Source organism: Lepidochelys kempii, chromosome 7 (assembly GCF_965140265.1).
Source record: "Lepidochelys kempii isolate rLepKem1 chromosome 7, rLepKem1.hap2, whole genome shotgun sequence".
NCBI lineage: Eukaryota > Metazoa > Chordata > Testudines > Cheloniidae > Lepidochelys > Lepidochelys kempii.
In genome coordinates this window covers 41,349,278-41,371,223 of record NC_133262.1, presented here as the reverse complement: position 1 = coordinate 41,371,223, position 21,946 = coordinate 41,349,278, and the positions used below count along the sequence as shown (strand labels likewise).

The window sequence follows — 21,946 nt, the reverse complement described above, 5'->3', positions numbered from 1 at the left end:
CATGGGAAGTGTTTAAAGCTGACAATCTCTGAAGTACTGTTCGTTTCAGCATCTTGGAAATAAACCACAGCTTTATTCTCTTATTCAGCCACATGGGATTAATGCATAGATAAGAATATCTATACTGAAGAAAATCACAGGAAAACTCAAACTCTGCTACAACGGTAGGTGTTCTTTTGTAAGAAAACATCTTAATCCACAGTTCATCTAAAACAGTTTTAACTAAAGTAACTACTGTATCGATTTCATTGGGAAAGTACAGTAGAAACCTTTCAAGTTTACTTAGAAACTTATTACTTCTTGCTTTTTTCAGTAAGGGGTACAACTAAGTCCTCTCAATTTTAAAAAAAATTATACACATTTTTGTTTTGTTCATTTTCAAATCCAAAGTTTCCATAAACAAACGACCACAAATTTCTTATTTTAAGTTAGCTTTGAAAATCATTATTTTGAACTTCAAAATAAGATTCGGTCTTTTTGTTTTTAACAATTCAACCACATGCTTGCCAAGTATTTTAAATACTGTTTAACAAAATTTTCTGGCTATCAAACAAAAATGAAAGAAATATGATATCTTGCTAAATGTAAGTGACGACAATGAGGTTAACATTGCCTTCATTATTTGGAAACTAGTAAGCTTTTATTTATTACTTTTTAATATATCTTTTGCTGTTAAGTGCAGATTTTTATAGGGCTAACATTTAATTAAAGAATACCAAGAGTTAAAAGTTGATCCCTGTTTCTTATGCGTTAGAAATCCCTGCCAACAAGTCCTCTAGGCTTTAAATATTGTTTTGACAGATTGCATTTTTATTTCCAGTCACAAAGAAAGTGTTCTCGATAGTCAACACTACCATTTCTTCTCCAGCTCAGAAAAAGCCAGACACATTTTCTCTGCTAAAATGACGACTTTCCAGACTATGGTTTTTTTATTTTTCTTTGTGCCTTTGGTGAAGTTAGTACCTCCAATTCAACAAGAGTCACTCAATCTTTATGAGTATGATACAGACATTTTCGAAGAACTGTTTAAACAAGATTATGAAGACAAATCCCAGGATGCAATAAAGAAAAAGGTATTTCATTTATATTATAAATTAGCTATATAATCTTTTAAAAACCTGACAAGCATTATGAATGAATTAGTTATCAGATGCATGTATACACATTTTACAGAAAACTCTTGAAATGGTAGGGAAAAGGTGGATCACCTAAAAATTGAAGCAAAGCAAAAATAGAATCACAAAAGCTTTCTTAACTATGGTTTTCATTAAGGGTCTGAGAAACCCAGAGAATATAGGCAATCACAAAATTGATGGCTGACACACCATTCTTAGATCCCTTATCCTGACGTGCCCAGGTATTTCAGAGGTCTCAAAAGGACATGTCATGTCCAACAGACAACAAGGTGAGTTAAAGATTGAAAATCAGGATGTAGTTAGTCTTAATTCACGAGTTTTGTTTGTTTGTTTTGATATTATAGTAGCATTTGAAACACTTTCATGAAAGTATGTACCGTATATGTAATATGTCATCATAAACCATAGCAGTTCTTTCAAGCTGGAACACAATCAATTGTAATATAATGCCGCTTTTGTTTTTTTAACTGATGGTCTGTAATAGCTCTGAGCAACTGTATCCTACCAAGCAACACTAGGGAGTCCATTGCAATATCAGTACTCTGTTTGCGTGGGCTGAGGGGGATAGAGAAGAAAGTGTGCACTACAACACTCCTCAGCACCCCCTAATGACAAATTGTGAGTGATGCTACTGTCAATCCTGATGCCCAGGAAGTCAGGTACTCAACAAGAGATATACTCAAGAAGAGGAAGGAAGATTTAGTACGAAGTGCCAACCTAAAATACAAATCTCATAGTTCTGTTCAGACTACTCATGAATGGAGCTAAGAGGTGAGAGTTCTTTTGATATGCACTATGCATAACTGGGTTTGAAAAAAAATTAAAGAAGTTTATGGAGCATAGGTCCATCAATGGCTATTAGCTAAGGGTGTCAGGGACGCAATCCCATGCTCTGGATGTCTCTAAACCTCTGACTGCCAGAAGCTGGGTCTGGACGACAGACGTGAACCACTTGATAAGCTGCCCTGTTCTGTTCATTCCCTCTGATGCATCTGGCACCGGCCACTGTAGGAAAACATGGTATTGGATTAGACAGACTATTGGTCTGACCCAGTATAGCCATTCTTATGTACAGCTGGGATCACACAGGCTGAAGGAAAGCTAATTTGTTTAATTAATGCTTAATGCTAACTGCCAGAGGAAAACTTCCATGGTATGTATACACATTTGCAGTGGCAATTTCCAAATATTAAGAGGCTTTTAAGTTATTTTTTACTTAAGGCAAGCCTAATTGCTAACTATGAAACTTATTTTCTAACATAAGCAGCAAAAGAGGGCGAGTCAGCTATACCAGCTCAGAGAATGCAGTAGTGATCACAGAATCATAGAAACGCAGGGCTAGAAGGCACCTTGACGGGCATCAAATCCAGCCCCCTGCACTGAGGCAGGACCAAAAACATGTAAATCATCCCTATTTGGTGTTTGTCCAACCTGGTCTTAAAAACTTCCAATGATGGGGATTCCACAACCTCTCTTGGAAACCTATTTCAGAACTTAACTTTATAGTTAAAGTTTTTCATAATAGTTAGCCTAAATCTCCCTTGCCGCAGATTAAGCCCATTACTGCTTGCCCTACCTTCATGGAACTTCAGTCTTCTTTTCTCAAGGGTTTTTTTCATAGGTCCGATTTTCTAAACCTTTTATCATTTGTTGCTCTTATCTGGAGACTATCCAATTTATCCACATCTTTCCTAAAGTGTGGTGACAAGAACTGCACACAGTACTCCAGCTGAAGCCTCCCCAATGTTGAGGAGAATGAGACAATTACCGCCCATGTCTTACATACAACATTCCTGATAATGCACCATAGAATATTAGCCTTTTTCACAACTGCATCACACGGTTGACTCATGAAATTTGTGATCCACTGTAACTCCAAGATCTTTTTCTACAGTACTACTACCTAGACAGTTATTCCCCATTTGATTTTTCCTTCTTTCGTGATGTACTTTGCACTTGTCTTTACTGAATTTTATCTTGTTGATTTCAGACCAATTCTCCAATTTGTCAAGATCATTTTGAATTCTAGCCCTTTCCTCTGAAGTGCTTGCAACCCCTCTGAGCTTGGGGTTATAAGCATATTTTTCACTCCATTATCCATATCACTAAAGAAAATATTGAATAGTACTATACCCATCACTCACCCCTGTGGGATCCTACCAGATACACCCTCCCAGTTTGACAGCAAACCATTGATAACTACTCTTTGAGGATGGTCTTTCAACCACTTGTGCACCCACCTTAAAGTAATTTTATCTAGACCACATTTCCCTAGATTACTTATGAAAATGTCATGCAGAATTGTGCCAAAAGCCTAACTAAATTCAAGATATACAACATCTACTGCTCCGCCCCGTTCACTAGGCCAGTAACCCTGTCAAAGAAGACAATTAGGTTGGTTTGGCATGATTTGTTTGTGACAAATCCCTGGTAGCTAGTCTTTATAACCCTATTATTCTCTAGGTGCTTACAAACTGATTGTTTAATAATTTGTTCCAGTATATTTATTTCCAAGTGTCCAAGTTAAGCTGCTTGTCCTCTTTGTTTCTCTTTTTAAAGATAGGTACTATGTTTGCCCTTCTCTAGTCCTCTGGGACCTCATTTATCCTCCATAAGTTCTCAAAGGTAATTGCTAATGTTTCTGAGATTAATTCAGTTAGTTCTTTCCGTATTTTGGTTTGCAGTTATGCCTTTAATATTGCCTTTTTGAGAAACTGCCAGATATCCTGAACTCCGTTATCCCTTAGATTTTCTTCCCATGGGATCTTACCTGCCAGTTGTCTAAGTTCATTAGGTCTGCTTTTTTGAAGTCCATTGTCTTTATTGTGCCACTTTCACTTCTTCCTTTCCTTAGAAACATGAAATCCATTATTTCACAACCACTTTCAGCCAAATTGCCCTTCTACCTTCACATGTGCAACTGATTCTTCCATGTTGGTCAGAATCAAGTCTGAAATGGCTGTTCCCCTGGTTATTTTGTCTGCTTTCTGAAACAACACATTCCAAAAACTTATTGGAAATTTTGTGTTTTGCTGTACTACTTTTCCAACAGATGTCTCAATAATTAAGTCCCCCTTTATTACCAGAACTTGTGTTTTGGATATTTCTGCTATTTGTGCTAGAAATGACTCATCTACCACCTCTACTCCATCAGTATAGGTTATGGATTGCAGCAATTGTACAATCAAGTCTTATCTTACTTGTTTTTACATTAATTCCTCTCACTTCATCTTTCTTCCAATAGTTCAGCTGTTAACTTAAAGCATACAGTAGATCTTTGCTTTATTCTAAATTTGTGTGAATCATTTCTATATCCTGGGTTTATTTGGTTACCATAGTAATGAAAGAATAGTTGTCTTTTTGCAATTAAAACATTGATTCACACAACAAAAGGACTGGAGACCACTTAAACTCGATGTATGACAAACTGATAGCTACCTAAGAAGTCAACAGCCTTTACAAAATTACTGAAAAGACTAAAGCTTAATATAAGCAGGCAAAGCATCAAATGATATGCAATTTTAAATTATTTTGATAAGAGGCAGACTACTTCATGACCATAGAGCAAAATGAGAAGGCATTTATGTAAATGCGGGAAATGTCAGCAGTTATGTATTTGACTGATTCAAATGCCCAAATCAAATTCCATATACACAGTGCATATAATTAAGCAAAGCTATACACCACTCTGCATAATAAAGTTTTAGGAATGTAGCTAGTCATTATTTCCATCAAATCAGTTTTCCACAGACAAATTTTTCCTTGCAAGAAAAAAATAAAATAGTTCCTTATATGCTACAATTATGTCTAAATATGTTCCAAAATTCCAAATAAAAAAAACACAAGAGGTAAAAAAGATCAATAATTTAAAAGGCCCAATCATTTGTGACTATTTGCTTCCTGACTATTTCTACCACTGAACCTAATCAAAACATGCAACCACATTTTTTTCTGGCCTATCACTTTTGTACATGCCCAATTGAAAATCTGGTTTCATATGGCCAATTTCAATCTGTAGCAATGTATTTAAACTCAGTTATAAACAGAGAATACTGATTTTTAACAGGAATGCTAACAGATCCTTACTAAAGCGGTGTAAGTGACCACCACTGTAAAGCCTTTCTTTAAAGTGAATATAGTATATTCTTCAGATGAGCATTGAGATGAAAATGATTATAACATTTATTATTTGAAACCATAACATACTGTATGTTATTAGCTTTCTCTTTGGATGCACAACTCCATTCTGTCAACACAAATACTAAATTAGAAAAAAGAAAAAATGTCAATCCTTTTTGATTTAATTTAATTTTCACAATTAACTCTTATCTCCACAAACCTGCATGTACATATGTACTGTTTTACCTACAGAGTCAACTAAGCTTAATGTTCTACAAAAGAAAGAATTTGTTTTGATCAACAACTATTACTTAAAAATTAAAAGCAAACACTCAGAACAAAGGGGGCAGGGCTTATCAGCCAACAAAATGAGACAGTTCAGCGTGGAGTTCAGCTTTGTCAGTGGGTGTGTTTCCAGTTTTCTGTTTGTTTTTTGGAACAGTTAAGTCTGAAAAGAGGATCAAGGAGAACTCTAGCCCTACCATGGTGCTTCTTTAACAGGATGGACTAAACCAGAGTAGCCTAGATGCTACCAGTTGATTTTTAAGAGGAAGGAGGGGAGGAATCAAGTAACTTGAGACCCTACATTTTTCAAAGAAGGAAAAATGGAGGCAAAGGGCAGGGCAGAGATTGGGCCATGACTATTTTCATAGGTTGGGAGCAGGAAGAGGAGCAAAGCACAAAGCCAGAGCTCTTTTAAGAGGAGTGGGGAGATAAGGTACAGTTGGGGAGCCTTCTGTGCATCAGGGACAGCAACAAAGGAGATGGGGCCCAATATAAAATTGGTTATTGGGTGCATGGGGCCAATTAAGTTATTTAAGGAAGAGGAAGGACATCTGAAAGTTTCAAAGAATGACTTAAAAATGGGAGGAATAGGGGCAACAAACAGGTTCATGTAAATTCCAGGACAGAGAATGATACCAAGTAATGAAAAAAGAAGAATGCTAACTCAGCAGTTTAAGATGTGTTCATTATATCTGTGTAGCACCATGAATTTTTTCTATTATAATATAATTGAAGTTCATAATAAAGGTTTGAAGATTAGTTTTTTTAGGATGTGTGTAAAGATATCAATATTTCATTCACATTGCAAGTTGTAATTCACAGTTATTGTTACTCATATCAGCAGTTTTAATTCATTAAGGCTTGGACTAATTATAAAAATTCTCTGAAGTGAATAACTATGATGAAGCCTATTAACTTACTGCAATTAACTAATGACAACCAGGATCAAACACTACCTCTTTGTGTTTAAAATAAACTTTCAGCTATTTGGAGTGACCCTTAGTGTGCTTCAGAGCGTTGAGTTAGTGACTTTTCAGAGGGAGGAGAAAGTTGTCAGATGGCACCAGATTTTATATGTAAAAAAGCAATTTCTTTTTTAAATACTTATGTGCAAATCTTGCCTGTGCCTCCATAGCTTCAGTCCTTTTTGGAAGCTGCACTAATGTGCAAAAGGGAAGGAAGACAAAATATAGGAGTAGAGTCAAGGATCTTTCTTAGAATCACAGAACCATAGGGTTACAAGTGACCGCAAGGGTCATCTAGTCTAACCCCCTGCCAAGATGAAGTATTTGTTTTGTCTAAACCATCCAAGACAGATTGCTATCGAGCCTCTTTGGAAAATCCCAGTGAAAGAGCTTCCACAACCTCCCTAGGCAGTCTGTTCCATTGTCCAACTGTTCTTACAGTTGGAAAGTTTTTCCTGAAATTTAATCTAAATCTGCTATGCTGTTGTTTGAACCAACTGCCTCTTGCCCTGCCTTCTCTGGTGAGAGAGAATAACTTTTCTCCATCTTTTTTATGGCAGCCTTTCCAGCATTTGAAGATTGCTATAATCTCCCCTCTTAATCTCCTCTTTCCAAACTAAACATGGACCAGTTCTTTCAGCCTTTGCTCATTTGGCTTGCATTCCATCCCTTTGATCATCTTGGTCGCTCGCCTCTGGATCCTTTCCTGTTTCTCTACATCTTTTCTATACATGGGTGACCAAAAATGGACACAATATTCCTATTGAGGCCTAACCAGAGCCAAGTAGACCGGTACTATCGCCTCCCATGGTGATTTGCATGCTATGCCTCTGTTAGTGCAACCCAAAATTGCATTTGCTTTTCTTTTTTTTTTTTTTGGCAACAGCATTGCATTGCTGACTCAGGTTGAGGTTGTGATCCACCACAACTCTCAGAACCTTCTCAGCAGTGCTGCTGCCAATCTAGTTATCCGCCATTCTTTATCTGTGCATTTGGTTTTTCCTCCTTAAGTGTAGCACCTTTGTCTTTGTTAAATTTCATTTTGTTGCCAATAGCCCTTTTCTCCAAGTTATCAAGATCCCTTTGAGTTTTGGCTCGATCTTCCAAAGTGTTGGCAATTCCCCCTAGCCTTGTCTCATCCGTGAATTTGATCAGTATGCTTTCTGTTCCTACATCCAGTTCATTAATAAAGCTGTTAAACAACACCAGACCCAGCAAAGATCCCTATGGAACTCCACTTGAGACCTCCCTCCAACCAGACATCATTCCATTAATCAGAGACCTCTACCAACTAAGCTAATGGAGTAACTAATAGCAATAATATGTTATCTTCCTCTATGTCAACTAGTCATTACTGAGGGAATGACACACACTTAGTCACCAGGTTAAAGTACCTTGCTGAACTGGGGCAAATATCTGCAAGGGGATAGGTTTGGAAAGTAAAGTTTACATACACTTGATAAAAGATGTTAGCATGTTTAATGTTTCAGGAGAAAAATTCTCACTGACTTTTTATTCGGAAGAGTATTTTATTTTACTAAGACTATTTATGTACTATATATAGATGGTCTCAGTGTATTAGGATTGTTATCTATTTGCAAATAGTCTTTTGAATGCTGATGTTTAAGGCCAATTTAAATCTAGTCAATTTCTAAGATTAAGTTAAGAGCAGTTTCAGGTATACTCCTGTTTCATAGTCTCCTCCTCCTCATTATTTGTTGTTTTATAAAGTTTTCCTATTATTTAAGAAATGCTTCTCTTTCTCCTCTCTGTGTACGAAACCCACAAACAAAAGGGGAAACTGGGTATATATCAAATGCTGTCCAAATGCAAATAAACAATATTTTTCTCTAATTCCTTTCAGTTAGAAGTATTCATTATAAGAATAGCAAGCAGCACATTTTAAACAGTAGTACAATATTAAAGTTTGACTTTAATGGTTTGGTTTAATGGTTTGCCTTTCATGAACTCTTCATTTTTATTACCTTTGTTCTTACAGGGAAAAGATGACATGATTGTTTCTCCTGACTCTAACATACAGCTGGAACTGCAGAGAGATGAGAGTGTACCTAAAGTACCACCAACCAAAGATACAGGTAAGTTATAGAAGTGTTACAATATTAAGCTTCCTAAAAAAAATATTTCACATTAAAAAAAATAAGAGTTTAGTAAAGGAAAACTGCATATAGCACTCATCTTTTCATTCATAAACAAGGTTTTCATGAGCTCAGTGGGATTTCTGCTAACTCCAGTGTGAAAATTTTAAAGAAGCTCCAGATACATTCTGAATACATGCAGCCCAGTTTATCTGATGCTCCTATCACATCCTCTAGGCAAACACACATATTGAATGGTCAAATGAAAACATAATAAAGCTAACAATATGAACTAGACAATCAGGCAAACATAAGGTAACTAATTCGTGTTGAAGTGAAACGTGCTCACCGCAGCTTGTATGAGGTGAGTCTTTTGCAGGCTGGCCAGACATAAAGAGATATTACCCTTTAAGGACTCTCTCTCAACAATAGGTGAGGGGAACAGGGACAGGTCAGTGGAGGGGTCACTGCCCTTTCTGCAGACTGGAATGTAAGGAGGGTGTTTAGAACCCACACACCCACAGAGGAGCTGTCTTTAACCTGGATCAGGCTGGCAGCTCCCACTCACCACCCATAACATTTGCAAAATAATTGGATTTCTATACGGCCGGCTGTAGGCATTACTTGTAGTCGCCCTTTTTCTTGGTGAGCTGGAAAGGTATTTTTCCCTCACCACCAGATTGTCCAAGACAGGGTGGGGTGATTTTTTTTGCCTTCCTCCCAGTAGGTCTGGGACTCAGTAGGGTGTGTGTGTTTGAGTTTGGGGGTGGGGATTAGGTTATAATGTCACAACTTCATAAGTAATAATTGTGCCAGATATCCAGCGTAGATAACTGTTATGGAACAGATACAGTTATCAGATAAAATGGACTAGCAAAGGATTTGAAAGAAAGGATCCCTTACGGACCTGTGTAAGAGGGAGTATTGGGACTCCTACATCTGGAACAGCAGGTAGCCAATACCTCTCCTTTTCTAGCCCCACAACAGGATGGTTGGGACCAGATTGTGGATTATGTGGAAGTGATTAAGGAAATAATCATGACCTGAATTATACAATTTATTGCAGGGTTCTTTCAGCTATCTTCAGTGAATAAAATTGCAGTCTAATTACACCACATCCATTTCCTGCTGTCTATTTTATGGCATGACTAGACAACGGGTGAAGTGAAAAAGTAGAGAGACTTCTATGGAGAGCTATCTGCTCTCAGCACTTCAACTTCAGAGAGGAGCAGACTATGTCTGTACTGTAGCTAGACAGAGCTTAACTTGACAGAGTTTATACATTACAATCAATACCTTGAAATGCATCCAGAAATTAAGTAGAATCCAAATTAATTTGGCACAATACACTTCACAAAAGGATCACCGTTAAGGTTTCCGCAGCTACATTCTCCATTAGCTCAAGTTTCCCAGTAGTTTTCAAGTGTATCCCCACAAATAGCTTTTCTGTAATTAACCATGATGTGATCCACATGTGAAAGGAAAATATAAATACAATAAAAAATAATAAAAACCCCACCTCCCTAAAAACACAAATAACCCCGCCCCCAACTCCTTGCCAAAAATAAAATAAATTAAATGAACCACTCTTGGGTACGACTTCTATCTAGAAATCCAGGATCAAACAATGATTTAACAAGACCCTCAAGTTGCAAATCTATAAAAATCTTTTAATCAAGGAATAATTATAGCCTCCACCATCTATAGGCATTTCCCCAGCCAACCAACATTCTCTGAAATGAATCATCTGCCAATTAGTTCTCATCCAACAGTGAGCAAAGCTAGGAGTACACCCTCCAACTCCAATGAAAGAGTCATGCACTCCTTCTCCAACCACTACACTATTTCCTGTATTCACATACAAAATGAGCAAGAGGAGTCTAAGGGTAGAGATCTGAAATCACAGGCAAAAGACTGAATGCAAGGCTAATGAATGGGGTCCAGTATTAACCTCAGGACCCTTTCAATGGAAAGAAATAACTGAAGACTTACCAATTCTCAGCTTGCCCATACCTACCAGCCATTTCATCAGGACTTCATTAGTTATGAGTATCAAAAACTGCCAATTGATCTAGAAGGAACTTCTTTGTTAGGTGGACAGCAAAAAGACAAGTATCACCTATGCACCAGATCCAGATATATATAGAAGATGACTAAAAGTTTCAATACCACAAAGAGTTAGAGATTAGAACTAACAAAAGTTGTAGCACAATTGAATTCAAAGCTGCAACATTAACTTTGAGGCAAGGCCTGAATATTCCATGATTTCATGAATGTGCAATTTGCCTTAGCATCCTTTGCTACAGAATTGTGCTCGAGAATCCAAATATTCTCCTGTTCTTATACATGTCTCTTTCCAGCCTTGAAAACGCAAAACTAGAAATTGATAGTTTTCATCTTGAGAATATCTGAAATGAAAGGTCAAAGGCACAAACTACCCCATTATAGCAAATGAGTTTTCTGAAGCCTAAAGATAAAGTCAACATCAACATTAAGTATTTCACTGCTAATTAATTTAGCAGACACAACCAGTAAATGGACATTTCCCTCATTTCCCAAAATGTCTCCCAATGAGCCAAAAGCGCCAAGTATTTCCCTACTCAACAAAATCTTCAACTTTACCTATACAAACTTCTAAAATGCACTTATGTTAATATAAAAATCTTTGGCACAATGTAAATTAAAACAGCAGTGACAATGTAAATACAATTAATAAAGTCCTAGGATATTAAATTCACTTTTTTCATTTAATAAATTAATTCATTACCTATATTTTTCGATGTAAATCAAACTGGCCAGCAATTTCTAATCTGCCACAGGATACAAGACTCTTGAAGTATTTATGTACAGCTTGTACAGAGCACATAGGCCATGCTCATAAGATGTAGGGTGATTTATGGTCTCAGTCTTTGACTGGTTCACATGGAAGCTTTTGCTTTTCTAAGATTTTTTTTTCTAACATAAGTTCAACTTTGAAAGCAATCATTTTTAAGGAAGGCGAGTGACATTACAATCAGTTATGCTGAATGCTTACACAGCTGTAATGATTGCAAACCAATTCAATAACATAGCTGAGTAACTCTGATAAATGGTGCTTCAGGAACAGATTAGAAAAAGGAAGCTAGAATGTGTAAGTAGAAAAGTGCAATCCTCAATACAAGGAATGTTTTTTCTAAGAGAAAGGATTTGATGACCATGACATCTTTTTTGACCATACTACCTTGAGAACAAATATATAAAATCCTGAAAGACGACAAACCTTAACTCAGTGAAATTCTATGTTTTGTATTAAAGATTGTCAATCTTTTAGCTTTCTACTGACACAAGAAAATCAAATTCTTTGTTTGCAGATTTGGCCACTTGTCTGCTGTGTGTGTGTTTAAGTGGATCGGTATACTGTGAAGAAATTGATATTGTTGCTATTCCCCCTCTGCCAAAGGAAACAGCCTACCTTTATGCACGATTCAACAAAATAAAGAGAGTGGCAGTCTCAGATTTTGCTGATATTCGTAAGTATATTTAGACTTCAATCTTTTTGATTAGGTGATATGTGCTTATAGTTTAAAGTTAAATTCTTCCTTGCATATGGAATGGGGGGACGGTGTCAATACCAAAACAAGATACATTTCATATTCATTGTTGAACTCCATCATTGCATTAATATGTATTATATATAACACACTACTATTAGAAAAGAATTGTAAAAGCAAATCTGAAAACCTAGCTAAGCCTAACCTATGGCTGGCGGGGGAGCGAGGGGAACATAGTTGTATGTATAAGACAAAGCTCCCAGTCCAGATAATATCAGGATGTCTGGTTACCCTAATTCACAAATACCACGAACCACATATTTCAGAGTAACAGCCATGTTAGTCTGCATCCGATGAAGTGAGCTGTAGCTCACGAAAGCTTATGCTCAAATAAATTGGTTAGTCTCTAAGGTGCCACAAGTACTCCTTTTCTTTTTATGAACCACATAAGTAGTGTTGTGTCTCAATCTGGGCTGTCTTAAAGGAACCATAAAGTATCACGAGGAATTCAGAGAGGCAAAGAAAATATACACTTTTATTTGTTTAAACCTTTTTCTGTGCTGATTGCCCCGCTCTCCCTAACTAATTAGTAGGGACATACAGCAGAGAAACCTGGTCTTAACTAAAGTTAAGCATGTCACCGTTAATGCAATGCTAAGTGTTTAAATTAAATACCAAGCTCTCAAAAGTAAAGAAATTCTACAAGTTAAGATTTCTCTTACACTGTCAAGTCAATCTCTTTGTTCATATGCAGTATTATCTATTCTCCTCTTTGTTGAAAGTGACTTTAAAAGCATTTGTCTTAAGAACTGGGCTTGCTCCTTTTTGTGATTCTTCTGGAAACGTGAAGAAGGCCTGGAAAGTTATTTTACTTAATTTTTTTTATGCTTATCTTTTACCGTAGAAATTCAAGTATGTTCTTGGCTGAAAGACATAATGACTATATAACTTAGGTGACAGTACTAAGGCCAACAGTATAGAGAGAAAAGAGAGGGGATTTTGTCAGACTTTAAAGACTGCTTTTGTTTCTACTTACCTATTTAACTTCAATGACTAATTAACATTTGGAAGGACATCTTTGTTGTAAATTCACATGCCTTTTTACTTATATTCACCCTATCAGGGGATAGAATAAACCTCTTGGAATCTGTGTGTTCAATTAAAGTGAACATACACATCAAGGGGACTGAATTAACGTTACACAGGCAGCTACTATTATGGCATTTCCAAATTTTGAGTGTTTAACTTGGCAACCTTATTATTCTTTTAACAGTTTTCTTCAATGTAATTTCCTTATTTTTTAAAACAAACAGAAAAAACAGAAACTACATCAAGTGGCACCCTCCTGACCCCCCACATAGGTGGTCATCTGGAACAGGACCCTTAGATCCACAACACAGACCTCTATCACTTGAGATAACAAGTAACCAATAACAGTAGTAGGCTTTTATTCTCTGTGTGGATCAGCCACTAATTGTTAGCCTCTTTACAAACCTTGAGTGAATGTGTGTGAACTGAGAGTTTTTCAGATGCTCATATCTTGACCACATTTGGGTGGATTTCCACAGGGACAGGAGGCACATCCCTAAAACCCAGGCAACTTCTGTGGCAAATTTCAAGTTCCCCTCTAAAGGATGGAGGCACTAGAGCAGGGGTTCTCAAACTGGGGGTCAGGACCCCTCAGGGGGTTGCAAGGTTATTATATGGGGGGGGGGGTCACAAGCTGTCAGCCTCCAACCCAAACCCTACTTTGCATCCAGCATTTATAATGGTGTTAAATATATAAAAAAGTGTTTTTAATTTATGAGGGGGAGTCACACTCAGAGGCTTCCTATGTGAACAGGGTCACCAGTACAAAAAGTTTGAGAACTACTGCACTAGAGCTTCTCAATGAAATGGTTAGATTTATATAATTTTAACTGGGCAAAACTACTTATTTTTCCATAGCCTGGCTCTTGGCAGTGGCTGAACTGTTTGTTTTGTTTTGTGTTTTTCAGCCTAAGGCATTTGTGGAGAATTTTAGCCCAAACAATTAAAGTTTGAGAAAGTTATAAGAAACTGAAAACAGGGACTTATGACGCAAAGGGTTAGGCAATCATATTTATAAGCATTTCTACCAGAGCCACTTATAATAGGAGTATATTATGGTTTACTGCATTTTACATACCATGAAAAATAAATTTTTTTGTTTCCTTTATATAAAGCTACGTTAAGAAGAATTAATTTAAGTGGAAATAGGATAGAAGAAATTGAAGATGGTGCCTTTTCAAAGCTTCTGTTATTAGAAGAACTTTCACTTGCTGAAAATAAACTGATAAGACTTCCAGTTCTGCCCCCCAAACTAATTACATTTAATGCAAACTACAACAGAATTAAGAGTAGAGGTATCAGAGCAAATGCTTTCAAGGTAAGTAACAGGTTATAAAAATTGGAGTAATTTACATAAACTTAGATAAATAACCATTATCATAGATGTAGTGTTTGTTAAATATTTGTAAACTTTACTGTAAGACTCTGAGCACAGGTATAGGAGGTTTTTCAGATTTTTAAAACAGCATGCTTTTTATTTAAGGTATATGGAACAACAGCAATGCTCTGCTAATTATGCAAACAGTTTCATTTTAAGTCCAATTTTGCCCTCCTCACTTCTAAAATCAACATAAAAAAAAAGTACATTTGGCCTCCAAATTGGTAGGTCAGATCAGGGGCCAAGGCAGAATTTCAATTTTTTTTTTAACACACTAGGAAGTGAATTGGACAGGAGCTCCTGAAATAAGACACTCTTAAAAGAGTTTTTATCCTAAAAGATTTGAGGAGGACCAACAACCTCTCCAAGCCTTGTGGTACTTCCAGAGGAAATGTCCTTCCTGAAGACCTCAGATCTACAGAGGAGGAAAATGACACCCTGGTCTCCCACAGCTACCTGTGTTCTTATTCAGTACCTCCCTCCTCCAGCATTATAGATGTGAGTTCTGTAAGAAGAGGGCTTTGGAAGAAAATCTGATTATCTGCAAGAAAGAACAATTTTCCCCTACCCACATGACTCAGGAGGCCTGTTAAATCTTAAATGAGCTTCCATTGGTTCACCCCAGGCCTGAATAGCTTATTATGGTTTGTCTGGGACTAAGAAAACTACTAATGCTGGGAATTCTGAGGATCTGAGGAGTATCCTAAGAGTCTGTGAAATGCAGGTAGGAGAAGTGAGAACATGGAGCTAAGCATCTTCAGGTTTACTAACAATTCCAATAAGGCTCTTAGTGAAAAATACTTGTAGCCTTAACTTCACCTTAAAGTTTTTGTATGGAAATAGTTCTGTAGCTATGGAGAGCTATTACATTATTACATAATAAGCTGTGATTACATAACTAAACTCAACAGGGCTTGATTTGATTCTAATTGTCAATTTGTATGTCAGGTTGTTGGCACAGCAACCCAGAAAAACATGATATATGGCAAAAAGAGATTACTCAAAATAGAAGAGTCAGTGAAAGCACCATGACACCGGCTCACCCCAGTAATGATCCAAAATTCTTCACCGCAAGAAGGACATAGCCCACTTTGGTATTCAGCTATAAGTATGGTTCTAGAAAGTGGGGGAAAACATTAACAGAGCAACAACCAACAATAATAACAAATCATTACAATCACAATGTGAAGCAATATTAATTGGTTTAATTCCCAAGGAAGGTTAATACTAGAGGATATTTTAGTCACAGCCACATTCAAACACTCTTAAATAAAGCTATGGCATTAAAGCTTGAAATTTAATAGAACTTGTTTTATTAAACTTTTCAATCTCTCAAAAATGTAACAAATCCTGTTCAAGCAATTTCTTAGTATGTTACAGCAGTGGTCCTTAACCACGGGTACATGTACCCCAGGGGTACACAGAGGTCTTCCAAGGTGGTACATCAACTCAACTAGATATTTGCCTAGTTTTACAACAGGCTACATAAAAAGCACTAGCTAAGCAAGTACAAACTAAAATTTCATACAGACAATGACTTGTTTATACTGCTCTACATACTATACACTGAAATGTAAGTACAATATTTATATTCAAATTGACTTATTTTATAGTTATATGGTACAATTGAGAAAGTAAGCAATTTTTCAGTAATAGTTTGCTGTGACACTTGTATTTTTATGTCTGATTTTGTTAGCAAGTAGTTTTGAAGTGAGGTGTACCTTGGGTACACAAGACAAATAAGACTCCTGAAAGGGGTACAGTGCTCTGGAAAGTTAAGACCACTGTGTTAGCGTATTACATACAGTACTTCCAACAAAAGAACATTCATATGGGATGTCTTTATGGACATATAATTAGCCAAGGTATGTATTCAGAAGAAAAATGCTGATACCTATTGTTAGACAGGCATGTGAGGTGGGTGGATTCCCTGGCTCTGCCCCCCCCCACAGTTGGAACACACCCCCCCCCCCCGTGCTTCCCCCGCACCCAGAACCCTGCGCTACCCCCTGGTCGGAGGAGCTCAAGGCCAGCCGAAGTCCTGAGCTTCCCCCCGCCTGCCCGCTACGCCTTCCCTCCCCATACCCGAAGCTGCCCCAGGGAAAAGCGTCTCATCCGGAAGAAGCTTTTGATATCCCCCATGCAGGATCCAGGGCGGTATGTGCTACTAAGCTTCCTGGGTTCAGCAGTAATCTCTCTGGAGTCGGGAGAGATTATCGATGAACCCAGGAAGCCGAATACCACATACTGCCTCCTCAGCCACCCAGGAACCTGCACGGGGCATAATATAGCAAAAACTTCTCCTGCCAAACCCCACAACCGGGGGTCCAGCAGCAGCACCGGGGTGGCTGAGTCTCTCCTGGCCTTTTATACCTGCTGCCCATGTAGACAGGCACAGGAGGAACTGAACTACTGACAGTGTAATCAAGGAAAATCAACACTAATTTTTTTTTCTCCTCTTTTCTACAGAAACAGACCAATTTGTCATATCTCTATCTCGCACATAATACACTGGAATCTGTACCTCTTAACTTACCAGAGAGTCTGCGTGTTCTGCACCTTCAGGTCTCAAAGTATTTTTTTGATATTGTAGGGCACAGATAATGATTTAGCTAAAATAAGACCACTCTTGCTTTCTTTCATTATTTGTTTTCAATTTGGCTCAAACTGTTGTGTTACCATCGTCCAAAAACATTCCACTGAAAACTAAACATTAGTACAGACATGCACCTAACTATACTTAGCACCATAGCACATGTGCTCATCCTATCTCTGAAACATTAAAAAAGCAATAAAGTAGTTGAGACTTCAAATAATTCTTCAGAATAAAGTAAAATAGAAGGTCTCCTAGCCACTAAAGCTGTTTGGTGGCTGATTGTAACTGCAATACTGGAATTTGTCACTACTTTGTCTATAAACACTGTTGATTTCTCTATTTCAAGGGCAGTCCCCGGCCACAATGAGCAATAGAATAACCCTTTGTCAACAAAAAGTACTAGATTTCAGTACCAATGTAAAATTACTGCTTAATAACTGCACCCATAAAATAAACCCTTTAGAAGACTTAAAAACAAACAAACTTAAGATTCAAACACAAAAACAATAAAATAAAAAACCAAGAAAAGGAGAGACAATTAATTATTTGTAAGATTCAGATACTTTCATCTAGGTTTTGATGCTGAAACATTTTCAAACTATCCTTGTTTTGTTTTGCAGTTTAACAACATAACCTCAGTCACAGATGACACGTTCTGCAAATCCAACAACACACGTTATATCCGTTCACGTATGGATGAGATAAGAATGGAAGGCAACCCAGTCATCTTGGCAAAGCATCCTAATGCTTTCTCTTGCTTGAAAACACTGCCTGTAGGAACATATTAACAACCACTATCTATTAATTATACATGCTAAAAACTTAAGTATGGGAACATATGATCATTCCTGTTCCTTTTTTAAATGACTATCCTTTCCCTTGCTAATTATGTTTTTCTATATACCTAATGAACTTTTAATCACGTTAAAAATGTGGTTCTAGTCTGAAAAATCACCGTGTAAAAACAGCATCTGCTCACTTGACAGACCCAATACTACTTGTACTTTCAGATTCATGTAGGTTTATGACAGTGTCAAAAGTATGGGCTTAAACCTGCAACACTTACTTCTGCAAGTATCCTTTACTCATAGATATCATTCCTTTAGCTTCAGTGGTTTAATTGCAATACTCATATGAATAAGGATTGCAGGATCAGGCTTTAAGTTTGAACTACTATATTCATACTAACACTGCAAAGCAAACACAGCTGTGAGAATGTTATTCTGGCTTGCACATCAGCAGAATTGTTAATTAAGTTCCAAGAGACAGCCACCCGCAGCACCTCAATTGCACGTTGGAAGCAATGGGGTTGCACTGGTATAACTACAACCAGAATCTGGCTCAAATCATTTTAATTACTGATTAAAATCCATGACCTGAAAAAAGCACAGATTCACTCTAATTCTTTGTCTTGATCAGGAAAACCACTGAGTTTAGATCAGGCTTCGAGCAGGTGAACTTTGTTTTTCCTTTTGGTAAACCAAGAAAGTTTCAACTGGAACTCTCTAAGAAAAAATAAAGATGGACTTGTACAATGTCACTTTTTAGAATAGAAGCCATAGTTCAATTACTGGAAAAATGTAAAAAAGAGACACAGAAAACTTTTTAAAATGCTTAGGAATAAAATGCAAAGTTGGTTCTATCTTAAACTGTAAAACAGTATAAAAACCTAATACAATTATATTACCAACATGGTTTTATCCTTTTAGCTTTTTTCAGATACAAGCAATACAAAGGGACATAGTCTCATATTAATGCTGGGGGCTTTTGACTGACAGTTCAGATTAAAATAAAGATAACTACACCCTAAAGATATTGATTCTGACTTAACACAAATACACAATTTCAGATTTCTTTTTTTTTTCTGTTTTTGTTTGTTTGTTTCAATAGGAATTTGCACAGTCCTCATTTGGCCCAGCAGCTTCATAAATACAAATGTAGAAAAAAACCTAATCACTAATACTAGACTTATTTTTCCTGGACCAGTGATATATAAAAGGAGCTTGCTGAAATACAAAAAGTTCTCAACTTTATATACAAATAATAAAATAGTAGCTATTTAAATTTCAAATACATAATGGTATTTCACTTTGGAATCACTGTTTTTCCTTAGTAATACGAAGTCAGTTTACAGTAACAACTTTTTTTTAAATCTCCAACCTAAGTAAACAATAATATGACAGTGCTTGCATTATGGGCTATTATAACCTGCTCAACTAATATAGTTGAATTGAATATTGTTATGTGCTCATTAAAAGCCTGAGGTACTGTTGCTATGCACCTATGAAAATTTAAACCTAATAGGCTTTTTAGTGGTGTCAAAATCAAAAATTGTTTCGCTGGTTTTAATTTTCTTGGAGAAGAAAGTGATTATTTTATTATAATTATTTAAAAAATAAAAATAAGCCAGAAGATATTTTTAATCTTGAATCCATAATTAAGAAAAATCACAATCACACTTGCACCAGTATTGTTTCATTTTTTTTTCTTTTAAATCCCCTGACATTTTGAAAACTAAATCTATCACTCTTGTTGGGGTTGATGAATTAACTAGCAGCTAGAACACTTGATTTTCATTTTCCATTTAAAAAAATTACCCGAGTCATGAAACTCATATGCTTTAAAGTTTTTAATAAAACATAAAAGAAAAACAGCCACCCCACAGCAGCCACAATTATATTCCAAGTCCAAGCCAAGCTGATGCTAAAAGGAAAAAAGAAAAACATTTCTTTGTCCTAGTAGTGGCCAATGTATAACAATAGCCAGTATAAGAGTAATAATATTGCATATGTAGCAGGCCCACTATATCTTCATCTCATTCCAAACCTTGATTAGTAAAGAAAGCTCTTTCCATACATAAATAGGACCAAATAACAATGATTGCTTTCCTATGAGAAAATAGGTTTTTATACATATTAGAAAATCTGGAGAACAATCTCTTTGAGATTACAACATTCTTATGTTAAGTTAAATTTTGGAACTGTAATGTTTGACAGTGTCACTTTAAAACAACTGCATCTGCATATTTATGTTATTCATTTATTCACATGCTATAAACTCACTGGGAAGCCAACCAAGTACACTGCTCTTTACTTTCTTGTGATAATTACTGATCGCTTGCTTTAAAATCAGACACTGACTACATAACTATCATTGCATTGTCAGTTTAATATTTTACTGCAATCAGTTCTTATATCACTTAGTTTTAAATACAGTCTTATCAACTACATAACATCCATGTATAGTATACATTTTATGTGTACAAAATTCAAACAAGCTTGATCTTCCAGTCTAATAATATGAAATTATTATGGCTCTTAAACAGAAAGTTCTATAAATGAGCAACTAACAAAAACCACCTGTGACTGCTTCAAACCCCAAAGGAAATATTTGTATGGAGACTATCACATATTTGCGGCATTTACTAAAAACAAACTGGTTACTTGTGGCAACCTAAGAAGCTGACTGTTCCAAATTCCTTATCAGACATTTGAAACAAATAAAAAACTGCCCTCCAAACCACTGTTTTAATGTCTCCCAATTACTAATATTTTATTGCCCTCCAGCAAATCATCAAAACAAAAACCTCATCTTCAGAGTGGTTCCTCATATGACAATAAAACACAGAATAAGCAACACTATCATTATTTCCAAATGTGAACCTATAACAAAAGGCTTCAGTGTGATACTGTGCAAAGTCATTTGGTCATTACATGCGTACAAAATCTAATACAACAGACAAAATGGTGATGCTCTATCTAGGCCCATAGATTAAGATGTCTATTGTAAACTGAATATCCATCTTTATTTTTAGTGTAGGTGTATCCTTTTTTATTTTCAGTATGAACAGTACTATTTTAACCACTGCTTGCCTACCCTTTTGTGCATTAATAATAAAGCAAAAAAATATACCTTAGCAGGCAAGTTATCATTTTTTCTGCTGATTGTTTGTGATGCCATTGAACTGCTTGCTGTCTCTCCTATATCAGAAAACATCACTTATACGTCTGGTAAAATTATCACAATGTTGTCAAGAACAAGTGGTCTCTAAGTCTCTTAACAGGTCTATACTCATTAATCATGCTTGGTAAAGTTAAAAGGGTACCCAAAAAGTATGTTTTTCTTCATCCTCTTCTAATAATTTTTTTCATAGAAAGGAAAGTAACTTTAGAATCATTACATTTGTCATATTGATGGACAAAGAGTGTTCCATTTGTTGTCTTTACTACTTATTAGTTAACATTAATATTGTGCATCATAAACTCCAAGAATTGAAGCAAGAAAATCTTTTCTGTCCTTTATTTTCCAAGATGTTCATTAATAAAGTCTTTTGCATGTAATATTCAGGGACTTAGAGAAGTGAAAATGGCTTTCAAAAGGATTAAGATCTGAGGTAGTACCTTAGTGAGATGTCAGGGTTTTAATATGTATATTTACCAAGCTTCTAAATGAACCATATGCCTAAATATGAAAACTACAAAAACTTTTTAATGAATACATTTTTGGTCAAAAAAAAGTATTTCTTCATATTCTGCTAATTCATTTGAACAAAATGTGTCAAATTAATCTGTGATGTAACTCTACTGAAGTCAATGATTTATACCAGATATGAAATTGGCTTACTACGTCTGTCTTATCAGTTTCTCTTAATTATCCATTTTAAAACTAATCTTTAATGAAAATATTCTTTCAAGCAGAATTGTATGTTTTGGAAAAATATAAGGGTTAATTCACAAGGAAATTAATAATTAT

At 36.1% G+C, this 21,946-nt stretch overlaps 2 protein-coding genes across 4 annotated transcripts in view; one reads left to right on the top strand and one right to left on the bottom strand.

The window, feature by feature from the left end:
* CENPP (centromere protein P) overlaps positions 1-21,946 on the bottom strand; it is a 318,797-nt gene that overhangs the window by 256,365 nt on the left and 40,486 nt on the right. The gene's annotated exons all lie outside the window — the stretch shown is intronic.
* On the top strand, positions 832-21,827 carry OGN (osteoglycin). Its single transcript, XM_073352366.1, has 6 exons — positions 832-1,073; positions 8,505-8,601; positions 11,952-12,110; positions 14,336-14,538; positions 17,068-17,163; positions 17,815-21,827. Exons 1-6 carry the CDS (start codon positions 903-905, stop codon positions 17,980-17,982), a joined length of 894 nt encoding a protein of 297 aa, XP_073208467.1. The 5' UTR covers positions 832-902; the 3' UTR covers positions 17,983-21,827.